This window comes from Lithobates pipiens, unplaced genomic scaffold (assembly GCF_037356315.1).
Source record: "Lithobates pipiens isolate NorthernLeopardFrog02 unplaced genomic scaffold, aLitPip1_a1.2 Scaffold_10, whole genome shotgun sequence".
Classification (NCBI taxonomy): domain Eukaryota; kingdom Metazoa; phylum Chordata; class Amphibia; order Anura; family Ranidae; genus Lithobates; species Lithobates pipiens.
In genome coordinates, this window is record NW_027507686.1 from 207,328,464 (window position 1) to 207,344,039 (window position 15,576).

The following is a 15,576-nucleotide window of genomic DNA, read 5'->3' on the forward strand; positions in this document are numbered from 1 at the left end:
GGCGAAAACTCTGATTAAAGCAGGCCATAGATCAGTGGTTCTCAGTCCTTAAAGGAGGAGGAGAAGTGGGTCACAGGATTGCACTTAGTTCTGCACTCCTGTGACCATATTCATTCAATGGCAGGCTAAAGTCCACTGCGGGCTGACATTGCTCAGATGGTCCAGACCCTAGGAGAGATCCACCCAGTGGCAGTTAGCTCAGCCTCTCAGCATACCGCTGAGCCAACCACTCCCACCCCCTTCACAGCCTGGCAATCTAGCGAGTACTGAAAGGATAGAGCAGAAAGCCAGTGATTAAGTCACCATCTCTCTGCTCAGTGAAGAATGAGAACGGCATGATTAGCAGTCTTTGATAGCTCAGTCCTCGGTCTTGAAGGCAGCGGGGGATCGATACTGCATGCACCTAAGGTGAGTATGTATGGGGTTTTGATTTTTTTAATCCCACACTTCTCTTTATATGTACCCTTCAGAATTTCCTTCACAATTTCAGGTCAATGGCTTGGCATTTACAACAGCAGGTTTATCTAAGAAATTCCTAAAACATGGCTTGTTGGGGGGGGGGGAAGACTAAGGAATAGGGTTGGGAAACACTACCATAGATGGATCAAAATTCAGCCAGTTCAGCAGGGACTGTCGAATTTCCATTCATCTACGGCTGTTACTGCATCCTGACTCTTGAAAATTTTAATTTGATCAGCCGCTACAGCCCCGATTTGTGTATACTGACAGCAGAGGAATCCCCGCTGTCAGGATACAATTGCACAGTGGGGAGGATTATGAGGTAGAAATATATTGCTGTCTGTTAAAAAAAACAGACAAATGTATCTGTGGCCAGACTTAGGTAGGTTGATTGTGTGCCTGAAATAGGTCTAGAATCTGTCTCAGAGACCATTGTTAAAAAAGGGGCCTGCTCTGGTAAAAGGGAAGCAGCATCACTGAGTGGTGAGATTGTTTTGCAGGACTTTGGCACAGCAAAGGTTTGCCTGAGCTTTTGCCATGGTTCCAGCCATGGGGTTATTAATGGAACAGGGTGCAGAAATTTGGTAAGCATAACTGAAGGAATATGTAGCAATCTGGGTGTGGATCATCTAGTAGCAAAGTTCTCATTGCAAAAAGGGCTAGAGAGAAAGCACCTTTTAAGGCTCTAGGCAGAAGTGTCAGTAAACTGCGCAACCTTTGGTGTGATGCGAAACCTAGTTATCCACCTGAGACTCTGAATGGTAGGGATAAATTTGAAAAGTTTAACACTACAAGTGAATACATTTCAAACATTCCAGATTTCCTGATAGTTTTAACATATAAACAAACTACTAGTCATGGTACAAATAATCAGTGTAGTAATGGAGAATATTATGCTTTGTTATGGGGCTACATTAACAGTCCAATAACAGGGTTATGTTGCTAGTCCTTGTTTATGAAGTAAACTTCAGTACTTTTTATTGGAGTTTTTACATTATGTAAAACAATGAGATTCAACATAAGGTTGCCATAAGCATAAATAAGGTGATAGAACCTTGAATCAAGGAAGAAAATACAGTTATGCATAACTGAACCCAGAGCGTACAAGCATTCTCTAAGCAAAAGAAAAACAGATTAAAGTGGTTGTAAAGGCAGAAGGTTTCCATCTAGGTTTTTATGCATGAAGATTAAAAAAAAAAAAAAAAAAAAAGTGCAGCAGCCCCCTTAATACTTACATGAGCCCCATCTCAATCCAGTGATGCGTATGAGTGCCTCAGCCATCCAGGACTCTCCCTCCTGATTAGCGGAGACACAGCAGCAGTGCCATTGGCTGCCCCTGCTTTCAAAGTCAGCTAGCCACTTAGAGAGGGTGTGGGGCCGAACTGCGGTTCTGTGTCTAAATGGGCACAGGGAGATGCGGCTCAGGTGCCCCCATGGCAAGCTGCTTCCTGTGGGGACACTCGACAGGAGAGAGGGACCAGTAGCACAGAAGGGGGACTCGAGAAAAATCTGGGCTGCTCTGTGCAAAATTACACAGGGCAGGTAAGTAGATGATTAATCATAATGCACATTCCAGAACGACTGAAGCCAATGTGGCCATTTCTGGATTGAGGCTAAGCAACACTCACATTTTTGGATATAGGTCAGTCGTTTTCCAGTAGCGAACAATGGCTAATCTTGTGGCTATGAGTATGTGGACGGTTATATAAATAACTCAAACCAGAGACCCGATACTTTGTTACATTGCCATAAGAGGAGATATAAAAGCTCCCCATTTCTCCAGCACAGGGACTGCACAGCTGGGTCAAGTGTGTGGATCAGAGTCGGGGTAATATACCACCCGAGATAGATTTTGTGGACAAGATCCTAAAGGTTAGAGAAACGAGTCTCCCTAGAGTTTCTTAATAGCTAGTAGCCACTGGGATTCACTAAACGGCCGGCCTATATCCTTTTCCCATTTCAATAAGGGTAGAGTCTTGCCAAAGGTTGGTTTCATTTTCCAGTAGATTAGAAGAGAGATACCTTTGAAAAGCTTTGCCAGCGTCCCATCCCCTGAAGGTACCAGCCTTCACTCAGGGTGTATGAATGTCAAGTCTGGGTCCTATACTATAGAATTAAAAATACATTTAAAAAGGATTGCATAATAAACTGAACCCAAACCCCATTGTAGTAACTTTTTCCATAACTACATGCAATACTTCCAAGGACCTTGGCTATTGTAGTAAAAACATACAATTTAAAGATTAAAGTTCACTTTCCAGCCTTGTGTACAGACCACCAACAGCACCATAAAAATTTCAGAAGTAATTTATTAGAAATGATCCTAAGTTGCATAAATAACTAAAATCTAAAAGAGAATAAAAAACATTAATTGCTACCACTATGATCAATCATCTTTTAATAGTCGGCCATTGGGACTTTCCTGAAGTACTCCGAAAGAGTGAAAAGGCCATATCTGAAAAACAGCAAGCATAAAAACTATAACTTTTTAAACAATTTAAAACACCCAACTATTTTTCTATGGATTCCCCCCTCTTGTAAAATAAAAATAAAAAAGCCACACAATTTTCACTTTACAGTACCAGCAGTCCCCTCAGTCTGTCATTCTGTTTACACACCCCATAGGGGGCTCATCATGGAGGGTGGGTGGGCTCACATTACTTTGGTACTGAGCAGAGCTCACTCGTCATTATGGAGAGAACTGCTCTAAAACGTTATGTATTTTAGGGGTTTTTTTTTTTTTACTTTGATAACAGAGGGGTGGGTAAACCCTGGCAGTCCATATAAGAATTAAAATAATTAAAAATGTGTACATTATAAGTGTGCTTGTAAATCCATATCCTCGGATAGGCAATCACTAGCCAAGAGATCCTCTAAGCAAAAATGACAACTTGTTTGGAACCGTTGCACAAAAGCATGCCTTCATTTATCATTTCTTTAAAATTAGCTTCTTGTAACTTACCCGAAAACAAATTCTTCCTCGTATAAGGGCATAGGGAACTGATCCATAACTTCTAGAATCTGTGGAGTTTTTTAAATTGTCACCTTCTAACCAGACATGGCCTTTTGGGACCTGGGGATTGAGTAGAGAAAAAAACTACATCAGCAAACCAGATAAACTGCTATCCTTTCTCTTTAAAGGGAGGAAAACCAAACTATGGACCAAAATAAATAATTACATTTATAAAGCAGTAGGTCATCTGCATTACCCTAGCAGTCCTTTTTCTGCACCACTACCCCCCCCCCCCCCCCCCCATAGCAGTCTTAATACTTGTCGATCCTGCTAGTAAAATCGGTCATTGCATTGCTCCAATTCCTAAAATGGTGACAAACACTGTTTATTCTGCAGTGAACATCATGCAGCATTGCCACCCTAAAGGTGGACATACAGTATCAACAACTTGCCAGCCTTACGCCCTTGGGTTTTAGTGGTTATACCAGGGTCATGGCTACCGCTACAGTTATGATCCTGGTATGGATTTTTCCAGCTGGTGATGCTTTTTATTGTAAAAGTGATTCGAGCAGCTGCTGGATCACTTTTACATGTGGTAGAAGGTGGTTCCCCTTCAGGTTCTTCCATTCCAATGGGGGACCCGGGACTGAAACCTGCAGCCACCCAGGCTGACCATAGAGATGAGGGAGAAACTTACATTCTTTGATCATCTCTATGGTCTATGAAAATAGTAACGATTTTTTCACTTGGTTTTCGGTCTTTTATTTACAAGCCATTACCGGCTTGTACAGCATCTGATCAAGCAAATCTCACTTTTGAGATCTGGGATGTTATTTATTCCATGTGATAATTAAGTTGATCATTTTTTTATTTTTTTGCACAGTCTCTTAAAACAAAAAAAGTGAAAGGACCAACTCCCCCCCCCATCGTTTTTCACAAATGCATATGTAGGTCCCGCATATGTGAACAGTGATCACATGTGAGGTCATTGCAACGTGTCCTAGTGAGAGCAATAATTCTAGCTTCCGACCTCCTGTGTAACATATGCCACATACACACGATCAAACAATCCGGTGGAAAAGTTCGGCTGACTCAGTCACACTCCATCAAGGGGACTCCCTGGCATCCTTAGACATCCAGGATGCCTATACCTGCACATACCCATATGCCTCCAGCATCAAAAGTTTCTACGATTTGTGACCACTATCAGTTTGTGGCTCTCCCTTTTGGTTTGGCATCAGCCCCACCAAAGGAGGTGGCCCTTCATGCTCTGGACGTGGTTCGGGCTCCGACGGTGCATTTGTCTGCCACTGCTCCCTTCCAGAAGTCAGACTCACTGTTTGTTTCGGAGGCTGGTCCAAAGAAAGGCAACACGGTCTTGTAGGCACCTGCCCCTTCAAGGCGTAGGCTTGTACTACAATCTGTCAGATCCACCTGGAAATGGTGGCCGACAAGACCGCCATGCCTTTCTTTGGACCAGCCACCGAAACAAACAGGGAGTCTGACTTCCGGAAGGGAGCCGCGACAGACAAATACACCCTCAGAGCCTGAACCACGTCTAGGGAATGGAGGTCCACCAGGTTCAGATCCCACGGGGGTAACGGACGCACCGGAGGAACTACATGCCACACCCCTTGAACAAAAATGCTCACTAGAGAGATGCCAGGGGGGTCGCTGGAAGAAAAAAAAAAAAAAAAAAAAAAAACAGCCAAAGCTGAAATTTGTCCTTTGATGGTGCTCAAAGCCAACTTCTGGTCTACTCCTTGCTGAAGAAACAGCAGGACTCTGGATATAGAAGAGGAGCACAGATGCCATCCTTTCTCTTTACACATGGAGATGTAGGCCTTCCAGGTACGATATCTTGCGAGCAGATTTCTGTACCCTCAGCATAGTTGGGATCACCAAGTCCGAAAGACCCTGATTCCTCAACACCTGGCTCTCAAAAGCCATGTCGTAAAGCAGGATGGAGAAATGGACCTTGAGACAGAAGTTCTTCTCGTAACGGCAGTTGCCAAGGACCGTCTGCCACCAGGCGCACTAGGTCTACGTACCAGGGACGCTGAGGTCAATCTGGGAAATCAGTATTACTGGGATCCTCTCGGCCTCCACTCTGCGAAGCAGACGTGGTAACAGTTTCAGTGGAGGAAAAGGCATAGATCAGCTGGTACTTATCCCACGGAGCCACCAGCGTTCCTCCTTGGTGATTGATGTATGCCACCGCGGTGGCGTTGTCTGACTGGATCCTGATCGGACACCCTCGCAGTCTTATCGACCATGTGCAGAGGCATAGCCTGATCGCTCTTAGTTTTAGCAGATTGATTGCCAACTTGGATTCCTTCACCAACCAGAGGCCCCGGGTTGCCTGAACTCCCATTACTCCACCCCAGCCTGATAGGCAGGCATCCGTTGTGATCACTGTCCATTTCAGAGGTAGGAACAACTTCCCAAACAGAAGTGCCGGGGACCTTAGCCACCAGAGCAGAGAATCCCTGACTAACTGGCTCACCTGAATCTGCCAATCCAGGGACAACGGAGATTTGTCCCATTTTGTCAAAATCTCCTTCTGCAGGACTCTGGTGTGGAACTGGGTATACTGTACTGCCTCGAAGGAGGCCACCACGAGTCCCAGGACTTGCATGCAGAAGCGTAGTGACGACCACTTGCGGTTCCATCAGCAGTTTCACCGTGGCTCTGAGAGTCTGCAGCTTGTCTGAAGGGAGAAACACTCTAGCTTCCATGGAGTCCAGCAGTAAGCCTAGGTACTCCAAACGCTGAGTCGGAACGATCACCGACTTCTTTAGATTCAACAGCCACCCAAATTCCTGCAGGGTCTGCATGGTGATCGCCACATCCTCCTCTAACTCTGAGGCGGAAGATGCTCTAAGGAGATCGTCTAGGTAACCCACGATCGCGCTCCCGCGTTGCCGTAGCAATGCCAAAACAGGAGCCAATACCTTGGTAAAGACACGGGGGGCTGATGCCAAACCAAAAGGGCCACAAACTGGTAGTGGGCTTCCCCAACTGCGAATCGCAGAAACTTCTGATGCCTGAGGCATATGGGTATGCGCAGGTACACATCTAAGGACGCCAGGGAGTCCCCTGGATGGAGTGCAGCGACTACTGAGCGAACTGATTCAATTCTGAACCTCTGCACTTTCACAAAGTATTAATTAAGTGATTAATTGAGGGCTTTTAGATCCAAGATTGGACATACCCCTTCCTTCTTGTGGACTACAAAACAGGTCTTGGGGAGTCCGGAACAGGTACCATCACCCTACATCTCCCTTACCTCCCCAAAAAGGGACTCCCGGCGAGCCGGGAGTACGGGTATGCTGGAGGGGAAGAATCTGTTTTGTGGCCAAGAGAGGAACTCTATCTTGTAGCTGGAGGAAATCGGATCGCAGACCCATTGGTCGGACAGCCAAGAGGTCCACCGGGCTGCAAACTCCCGAAGGCTGGGGACGTTGGGCCGAAGCTCTGGGCGGACGAAAAAGCCAATTGTGAGCGGAAAATGAGGGCCCTGGCCTACGGCGTGGCTCCTTAGCCTTCCTGGCCTGTGGGAGTAGAGTACTCTTACCCCCTGTGGCATTTTTAATTATGTCATCCAAAGAGGCTCCAAAGAGCCAGTCACCAAGGAAGGGAAGATCTGTCAGGGCTTTTTTGGATGCCTGGCCAGCCGACCAGCGTTTTAACCAAATCAGGCGCCTCAGCACCACTGCTGACACTGAAGCCCTGGATAACAGGGGGAGAGTATCCAGGGCTGCGTCACAAATGTACTTTTGCCCACGCAGTGTCTGTGACACAAGTGCGGATACCAGTACTGGTCACATGGTTGACCCCACAACCGTAAACAAGGAACGAGCTACTGCCGTGGCCTTCCTGTCCGTGGGTCCTTAAATGCAGGAGTCCCCTCTACCGGGATCGTGGTTACTTTGTTTAACCTGGATACTGGGGGGGTCCACGACCGGAGGAGCCGACCACTTTTTGAGAAGGCTGTCCTTAAAGGGGTAACACACCGCCATGTATTTGGGGACTGAAAAGGTCCGTTGTGGTCGACCCTATTCCTTGTACATGAGCTTATCAAAATAAGTCAGATACGGGAACACGTTAGGTGAACGGGCTGGCTTACGGGATCCAAAAGGGACCGCTACATCAGCAGAAGGATCCGCTGGCTCCTGAATCTTCAGGGTATCATGCACAGCTGTGATAAGTGCTCGAACAAGAGCTTTGTCACGTACGGATCCGGACGGGGACTAATCCTCGCTGTCTGATCGGTCCTGGTCAGCATCATCTGAAATCAGCAGGGCCCGAGTCAGAGCTCTCCCCAGAGGAGGGGGGGCAGGCGTTCGCTTTTTAGCACCTTGTGCCCATGCATCGCCTCCATCTTGGCAACCAATGAATTGAGGAGCGCCGACAAAGCGTCCAGAGGCACTGCCCAATCTGCAAGCGAACCAGTTGCAATTGCCTGGATTTCAGGTGGAGAAACACCCATTTCTGAAGTCATGCTGACCCTACCCTGTCTGCCATCTGATGGGGCCTTAGGACAGCGATGGTCCCACCCTCCTAACTGCTGCTGGCTGAGGGGCTTTTTACCGCAGGACTCACCACCCTGACTGGTTCTGCGCTGTCCAGCTAGTAGTGCCTGTGTCCCTTGTCAGCTGCTAGGTGCACAGGAAATCACACGGTCATCCACAGCTTCTGCTTATGGCGCTGAAACCAAACGTGTTCAGGCTTGAAGAAAATGGCTGCTGAGCATCCAGTATAAAAGGACATAAACACAGGTAAAATGGCCGCAGAGCTACAGGAAAGCATGCTGCTCCTTGCGACTGACCAAAAAATGTGCTCAGGCTACAAAAAAATGGCCGCTAAGCGTCCAGTATAAAGGATAAAAACACAGAAAAAATATCCGCCAAGCTACAAGAGCATGCTGCTCCTTGCCCTCACCTAAGATGGCTACCGAACACTGAATACCACGAGGGACAGTGACAGAGAAATGGCAGCGATCAACAGCCACCCCCCAGGGAGAGAAGAACACACATCAGGGCACAGCCAGCCAGTGCAGTCCCGCCCCCCCCCCCCCCCCGGAGAGCCCCAGCCATGACACACACACCGCTCAGCAGCCACATGCAGCATCCCCCACGGGGGGGGGGGGAGGGAAATAGGGACAGGGAGAGAAGAGAGGGAGGTGAGGGACCCCCCAATCGACCTCTCAGGGAATGCCCAGATGCTCAGCCCCACCGAGGCAGGGAGAGCTGTACTTTACCAGTCCTACAGAGCTGAAGGACATTCCATCAAAGACTCACTTTCCGATCAGTACGGGGTGGCTTTTGGCCCAGCACACTGACGCAGACCTCAGTAGCCTGGTCATGTGTGCCCGGAGCATTAACGCTCACTGACCACCTCTGGAGCTGAGGTACGTCGTGGCCGACCCAGCGTGTAGCTCTGGTCTGCACACGCTCACTGGCCAGGCTGGGGAGACTACAAGGATAAGGGTATCCAGCCTGTCACCCAGCCGGCTGTTGATAGCAGATCACAGGATCTTTAGTCTTGCGCAAAAAGCAAAGCTTCTGCAGAAAAAACATGGACCGATGGGCCCGCAGGGTTCCTAGGTCCTTCTTCACTAGGCAAAATAAAACTGAGGGCGGAACTAAAAGTTCTGGGTTTTTCATAACATGTTATGCCTAGTCTTCTCCTAAAGGTGGTGTAACAACCCAATGGCTAAGAGGAGCTGTGTCAGTCGGTGAATATACGAAAAAAGGGTTTAAACTATAAGAATAAAAGCCAACTGCGGTAAGCATTCTAGTAACTCGCTTGTTAGCAGTTTGGTTTGCGTGCAAATGTGAAAAAATATATATTTTTAAATGATCTATACTGCCCTTCTATAGGGCTTTTACTTTAAAATAGAGCACAGGTTCAATTTAAAAAAAGGTGCAGACCTAAAGGTTATCCCAAATCTGGTTTTGCTACCTAGGGAAAGTACTCTCCTGGAACAAGCAGGCGGCTAAGAAAGTTTGAACTTGCATCCTGCATACCTGTCCCACATCAGCAACTCGCTGGGTGCTGAAGCCATCATCAGAATGACAACCCCAAAGCTTACATCTTTAAAAACAAGACAGTAATTGCAACTCATATCTATTCTCATTAGTTCCTTTTAAAGTTGTAAACAGAAAGTGGAAAAAACATATGATAGGAACCCAGAGACTGGGATGGTCAGGTCATTAATTTAATAGACTTCAGAGAGGTCATTAGGATGTTGAGTGGAATAGTGCTCTTGTGTCACAGTAGCAGCATGGAGGGGGCAGACACTCGTCAACATCCTGAGGCCACAGCTAAGGCCAGACCTGTTAGTGGGCTTCTGATTAGCTAAATGGTAATTGACTGTGACACCAATTACACATAATCTCATCATTTTATTGGAGTGGGCTTGTCAAACTTCTAATTAAGATCACAGTTCAGTCTATGTGCACACGGGATCCACAACACACTGCCATCATGTCCATCAAGTAGTCTTTGGAAAGGCTTTTTACGTCAGCTAAATTAACGAGTGTGACCTGTGAGCTGGGAAGGCTTTTATATGTCTTAAGGGTTAAATGACACTGCAAAAGGTCCTGGTGGTCTAATATGATGGCAGCTGAATTTAAGGGAATATATAACCTTCTTTGAAGTTTTTTTTTTTTTTTTTTAAAGGTAGTTTTGTGTACGTAAGCTTAATAAAAGTTTTTTTTTTTTTTTTGGTTAATCCGTTAATTTGCATGAACATTTCCTCATTATATTTGGTCCCTTTCAGACAGAGCAGAATCCATCCAAGCAGATCCCCTGCTCAGTGGGAGATCTCTCCCGTTGATCCCCGCTGAGCAGGCGAATGACAGGTCCGTGTCCGGTCTGCATAGCCCGCTGCTTTTTATGAGGCGGTTGGATGGAAACAGACTGCCTGTCCGTTTCCATCCGACTGTCATCCGATCTACCTGTTTTTAGCGGACTGGATCAGATGTCGGCAGGTGTCAGTGGAGACTTTCGCTGACATCCGCCACTCCATAAAAGAACAATGGGTGGTCCGATCAAGTTCGCCTGAAAAACAGACAGGTGGACCTGATCAGTCCACTGGTGTGAAATGGGACTATAAACCTACTATAAGTGAAATATGTGGGCTACCATTAAGCCTTTTTTTTTTTTAAATGCTAGGTTGCCAGTCTTGCCGATTTGGAATTGATAAACTGATTCGCTAAAGCTGGCCATACTAGTTTAGATACCTCTGGTTGAGCCCTGTAGGGTAAACTAGCAAAACCAATAAATTCCTTCATCCAAGCTAAACAGCATGGACTGACCGATATTGTATTGTGACAGCCACAGTCGTTTAAACAGTTATTGTATCCGTTTGGCTCCAGGTGATGTGTCTGGTGGTGCCAATAGGGGCTTCTACTGTACAAATTTAGCATAAATTGGCTAAAATTCAAATCACATATGACCAGCTTAACCCAAAACACAATCAAGAAAGAGAAGGTCAGATGTGCTCATTTATGTAAGTGTGCGGGCTCAGTGATTCAGAATAATAAAGAAAGAAAAACAGAATAGCTAGGCAAGCAGCATTTTCAGCAAGGGTCAGTTATGGAAAACTCCATGGTTTTCTTTTAAGAAGTTTATTCACTCCCCAGTAGTACTTATTCACTATTGCCTTTATTCCCTTGTCCTAGTGCTCTGCTAAGAGCCGAAATATATACTTGGCACTTCAGGATATGGAGGAGCACGAGACAGCAATGGGCAATGACCAAGTAGCACTGCAGTCACATTGGGAGGCTAAAGCTTTAGGTTTGCTACAACTTTGTTGACTTGAAGCCTGAACAGGGCTTTGCCTGCAGGTAGGAAAATATTGACCCATCAAATCAGAAATTTAGTTAAAATTTACTGATTTATGATAAACCCTAGATGCTACAGAACAGCTGTATCATTTGTATGGAGTCAAGAATTGCAGGAACTCTTGGGACAGAAACTGCACGTCCCTGCGAAATCTCTTCCCAGCTATGGCAAGCACAACATACATTTTAGATATATTACCCACCTGCCGACCAGGCCCCGGTCATACTGTGGCAGGTCAGCACATTCCTGCGAGCCATCGTAGCTATACGTCGGCTTCTTTAAAGAGGAGGGCCACCATAAAAATTTAAAGTCAGCAACTACAAATGCTGCTGCTGCTGACTTTTAATAAATGGACACTTACCTGTCCAGGGTGCCCGCGATGTCAGCAGCAATCGTTCATCTCTCGGCTGCCCACGCCGCCATCCTCTGTCAGGGAATCAGGAAGTGAAACGTTTTAGCTTCACTGCGTGGTTCCCTACTGCGCATGCACGAGCTGCGCATCTTCACTGGTCCCCGTTGTGTTTTGGGAACTGTGTTTCCCAGAACCCAATGGGGGCATCTGCAGCTAGCTATTCCCAGAAGTGGGTGCAGATACCTGGATTATCCAGGTATCTGGACCTCCCTCCCCCCTGGAAGGTGCCAATTGTGGCACCGGAGGGGAGGAGGAATCCGACGAGCGGAAGTTCCACTTTAGGGTGGAACTCTGCTTTAAGCGGGATAGGCTGCACTGCGGGGGTGCCGATGCTCATGACCGCTGGCCATGAGTGATCACGAGCATGAGAGCCAAGCCTCTATTCAAAGAGTGTGCTTCATTTGAAGAAGTTGTAGTACTAGCTTCTATGAATGGAAAAGGCGAGTAAAAAGGGTGGGCATAGTAAGGCACATAAACATGTGCCTGTGACTACTCCCTTAGTTCCATTAACCCCCATTGCACCATAAGATTACAGTGGTGGGAGATTAGAGAAGAGTCAGCAGAGAGACAAAGGACTAATTTATCAATGTTGCCTCTGGTCTCCCTGCAGCTGATCTTGCCCCAGTTATACACATACCATGCCCTGCTTTCCACTTTGTGCGGTGGCGGCCACAGAGGCAGGGCTTTACTTCCTTGCATCATGGCATTTAGCAAGGACAGCGAGCCATAGGGATGTCAAATCTCACCAAGTCTCCTGAAATTAGCAGCAGTGCGGATAGGAGTGCCCTCATAACAAGTGGTGCTTTTTTCAAGTGGAATTCAAGACAAAAGCCTTTCAGGGTACTACTTAGCCACAATTCTCTTAAAGTGTATGTAAACGCTAAATTTCTCTTAATTGTCTTCCTTTGGTTTTTAATATACCACTGAATTTTTTTTATAGCTGTTCAACACATGCCTCTGGACTTTTATCAGTTATTGTTCCCTGCTGTCTTTGTGGACTAAATACCCACACCCTCCTCTGTTATGGGGAATAAAGGGAGGTTCTGTGTAGTCCTTAAAGAATATGTTCACTTTAAAAAAAACGAAATAAGCCGAGCTGTCTGCTCTGTACATCGTACAGCCAGGCATCTTCACACTGACCGCAAAACTCAATGAACGAGCACAGCACTGTGGTAGTTAACGGTACAAGTCAACGGATGCAAAAGGATGTTGTGACTTTTAGTTCATTCATACACTGAGCTGTGTGTATGAATGACGTGGCCACGTGGGCAAAGCTCCGCATGGCTGTGCAGTTTACAAAAAGTGACAGCTAGTACAGTAAACTTCTCTCCCAGGGACAGAGGAACAAAATTGCTTGATGCCCCCATCAACACAGTCCATGTTAATGGGGGGAATCCCTCCTGTGGAGCCATTGCGTTCTATAACAGCCACTAGCAATAAATCGCATGTAAAATTCAACAGGCTGGTTGTACCAAAGTTGATTGATCAACTTGGGTACATTCAGCCTGCCCATACATGGTACCTAACTTAAAGCCAGGCACAGAGTCTGAATTCAGGTTGGTTCAGCAGGAAACTACAAGGCCTGTACATACAGCTCCTCTACGACAGAAGCTGGTCGTGAGTCCAGCTTCTGTTGAACGAGCATGCTGGAAAACCAATGGCTGTGAGCACAGATCACTTTTGGGGGGGCTGTCCCCTGTCAGAACACAATAGCTCAATGGGGGGGATCACGGCACTAACATCGGATGTGTTAGTACGGCGATTTAAGTCTTTTTGCTCAGCCCACTGGGTAAAACGAAAAAAAAAAAAAAAAAAAAATCCTGTGTACCTGTGTACTTCTGCGTGCAGCAGCCTCCCTCATACTTACCCGAACCCCATCTAGATCCAGCGATGTTGCAGAAGTGTCTTGGCTGCCTGGGACTCCCTTCCTCATTTGCTGAGACAGCAGCATGGCACCATTGGCTACCGCTGCTGTCAAAGTCGGTTAATGATGAGCGAAAGGAGGTGGGGCCACAGCTCCATGTCTGAATAATCATCAGAAGAAGCTGTGGCTTGGCTCAGGTGCCCTCATAGCAAGCGGCTTGCTGTTGGGGTCACTCAACAGGAGGAAGGGGCCAGGAACACTGAAGAGGGACCAGAGACTGGGCTGCTGCTCAGTGCAAAACACAATACACAGAGCAGGTAAGTATAACATGTTTGTTAATTTTAACTAAAAAAACAAAAACCCACAAGACTTTAGTATCACTTTAACACACTCCCTGTTCTATGGGGATGACTCTGCTCAGTACAGTTGCTATCCACAGGACAGAAAGTGTGCTAAGGGTAGGATTACCAGGTTAATGTTAAAAAAAAAAAAAAAAAAAAAAAAAAAAAAAAGTGAAAGAAAGTTAACACAGCCATCTCATCTAAGGATCAATAAGCTATAATACTATCAATTTTTGTTCTCAAGTTAAGCTATGCTTTAACGTAACAAATCTTCACTTTGAGTTCTGGTCCACTTTAGGTTTACTGTCTGTCCTTTCATTTCTTTACTACAAAACACCTACATAGCCAGGTTTCAGAATGACCCTACCATAGTCCATTCCATTCTTGACGGGGGGAGTGGCAAAAAAAAAAAAAAAAAAAAAAAAAAAAAAGACAGGATTACAAGAGAACTTAATCTGGCCCGGAGATAATATAAGTAAATCTTTTCTTCTCAGCTATCCCTACTGAGGTCTATTTAAGTGCTTCCCACTTTGGAACAAGCAACAAATGTAATTGCCTCGTCGCCTGCGGGTGTTCGTTGCACAAAAGCTGCTTTTGTGGCTTAACCACAGGTGTTACCTTTCTTGATTAAAATGAAATATGATGAAAGGCGACAGTAGCAAATGACATATACAAGCTTGTAATGAATTGTACTTATTTGATTGGGTTCCCAGCGGGTTGTTTATAAAGTCACATGACCAATGCACGGGCCATTGTTCATCCTCAATGCACACAGAACCGGTGTGCAAGGTTATAAAGCTGCATCCACTTCTTCAGGGTTCACACGGGGCACGGTATCTATTATAACCAGCTGCGTGCCTGTTGGACACCCTGCCTAATATTTTACACATTAGAAATTCATTTTTTAGGAAAATGACAAGCAGTCTTCAGTAATGACCTCACCTTGCTTTGTCGGTGGGAACCCCGTTAGGTTCATGCAGCGCTCTATGGCATTAACTTACTGCTAGGGCCACACATGCCAAATTTAACTTTGTCAACTGATTGCAGCAGACTTTGCTCACTCCTTGCCTGACACTGCAAAAGTTTACCAACATGCACCGTAGATTTTGATTGGCTCAGAGAAGTGACATTATTAGTACAAATGTAAGTATGACAGAATGAATACGCCAAATACTAGCACAGACATTTCTTATGCTGGCCATACACTGGTCGAATTTCGAAAGAACTTTCTTTAGAAAATCTTATCTTAAGAATTTTCATTCGGAATTCGCACCATTAGTGGGCTGCAGCAACAGCTGATTTTCATGCGGCAATCGAATTTTAATAATAGGACACGTTGGAAATCTTTTGAAAAAAAAAATGAACGATTTTACTAATCAATGATGGGAGAATCGTGCGAGAAATGTAATCAAAAAAGAAATGCGCATGTGCAAGAAAAGAAAATTCCCGGAAAGAAAAGAAGATTCCCAGACACAAAAATTATTTTCTGTAGGAACACGAGGTGAAATTGAAGGTTTGATTGGCCAAATTTTGAAATAAACGGTGGCATCATCAGATCACAAAACGCACAAATTTTCAAAAGAAAGTTCTTTAGAAATACGACCCATGTATGGCCAGCATTACTGTATCCAAAGTGGCCCTTGCATCAAAATGTAAGGTCTACGCTTTCTACACCCCCCCCCCCCCCCCCCCC

The 15,576-nt window shown here is 45.8% G+C and overlaps 1 protein-coding gene across 4 annotated transcripts in view; it reads right to left on the reverse strand.

Annotated features, from left to right (window-relative positions):
• Window positions 1-2,750: 2,750 nt before the first annotated feature.
• Window positions 2,751-15,576, reverse strand: part of IMMP1L (inner mitochondrial membrane peptidase subunit 1) — a 74,928-nt gene continuing 62,102 nt past the window's right edge. For all 4 annotated transcript variants that reach the window (XM_077460875.1, XM_077460876.1, XM_077460874.1 and 1 more), the window contains 2 exons: window positions 3,422-3,532; window positions 2,751-2,914 (listed from right to left, as the gene is read on the reverse strand). In XM_077460875.1, the coding sequence (XP_077317001.1) occupies window positions 2,846-2,914; window positions 3,422-3,532 (180 nt within the window). In that variant the 3' untranslated portion in view covers window positions 2,751-2,845. The remainder of the gene's footprint in view (window positions 2,915-3,421; window positions 3,533-15,576) is intronic.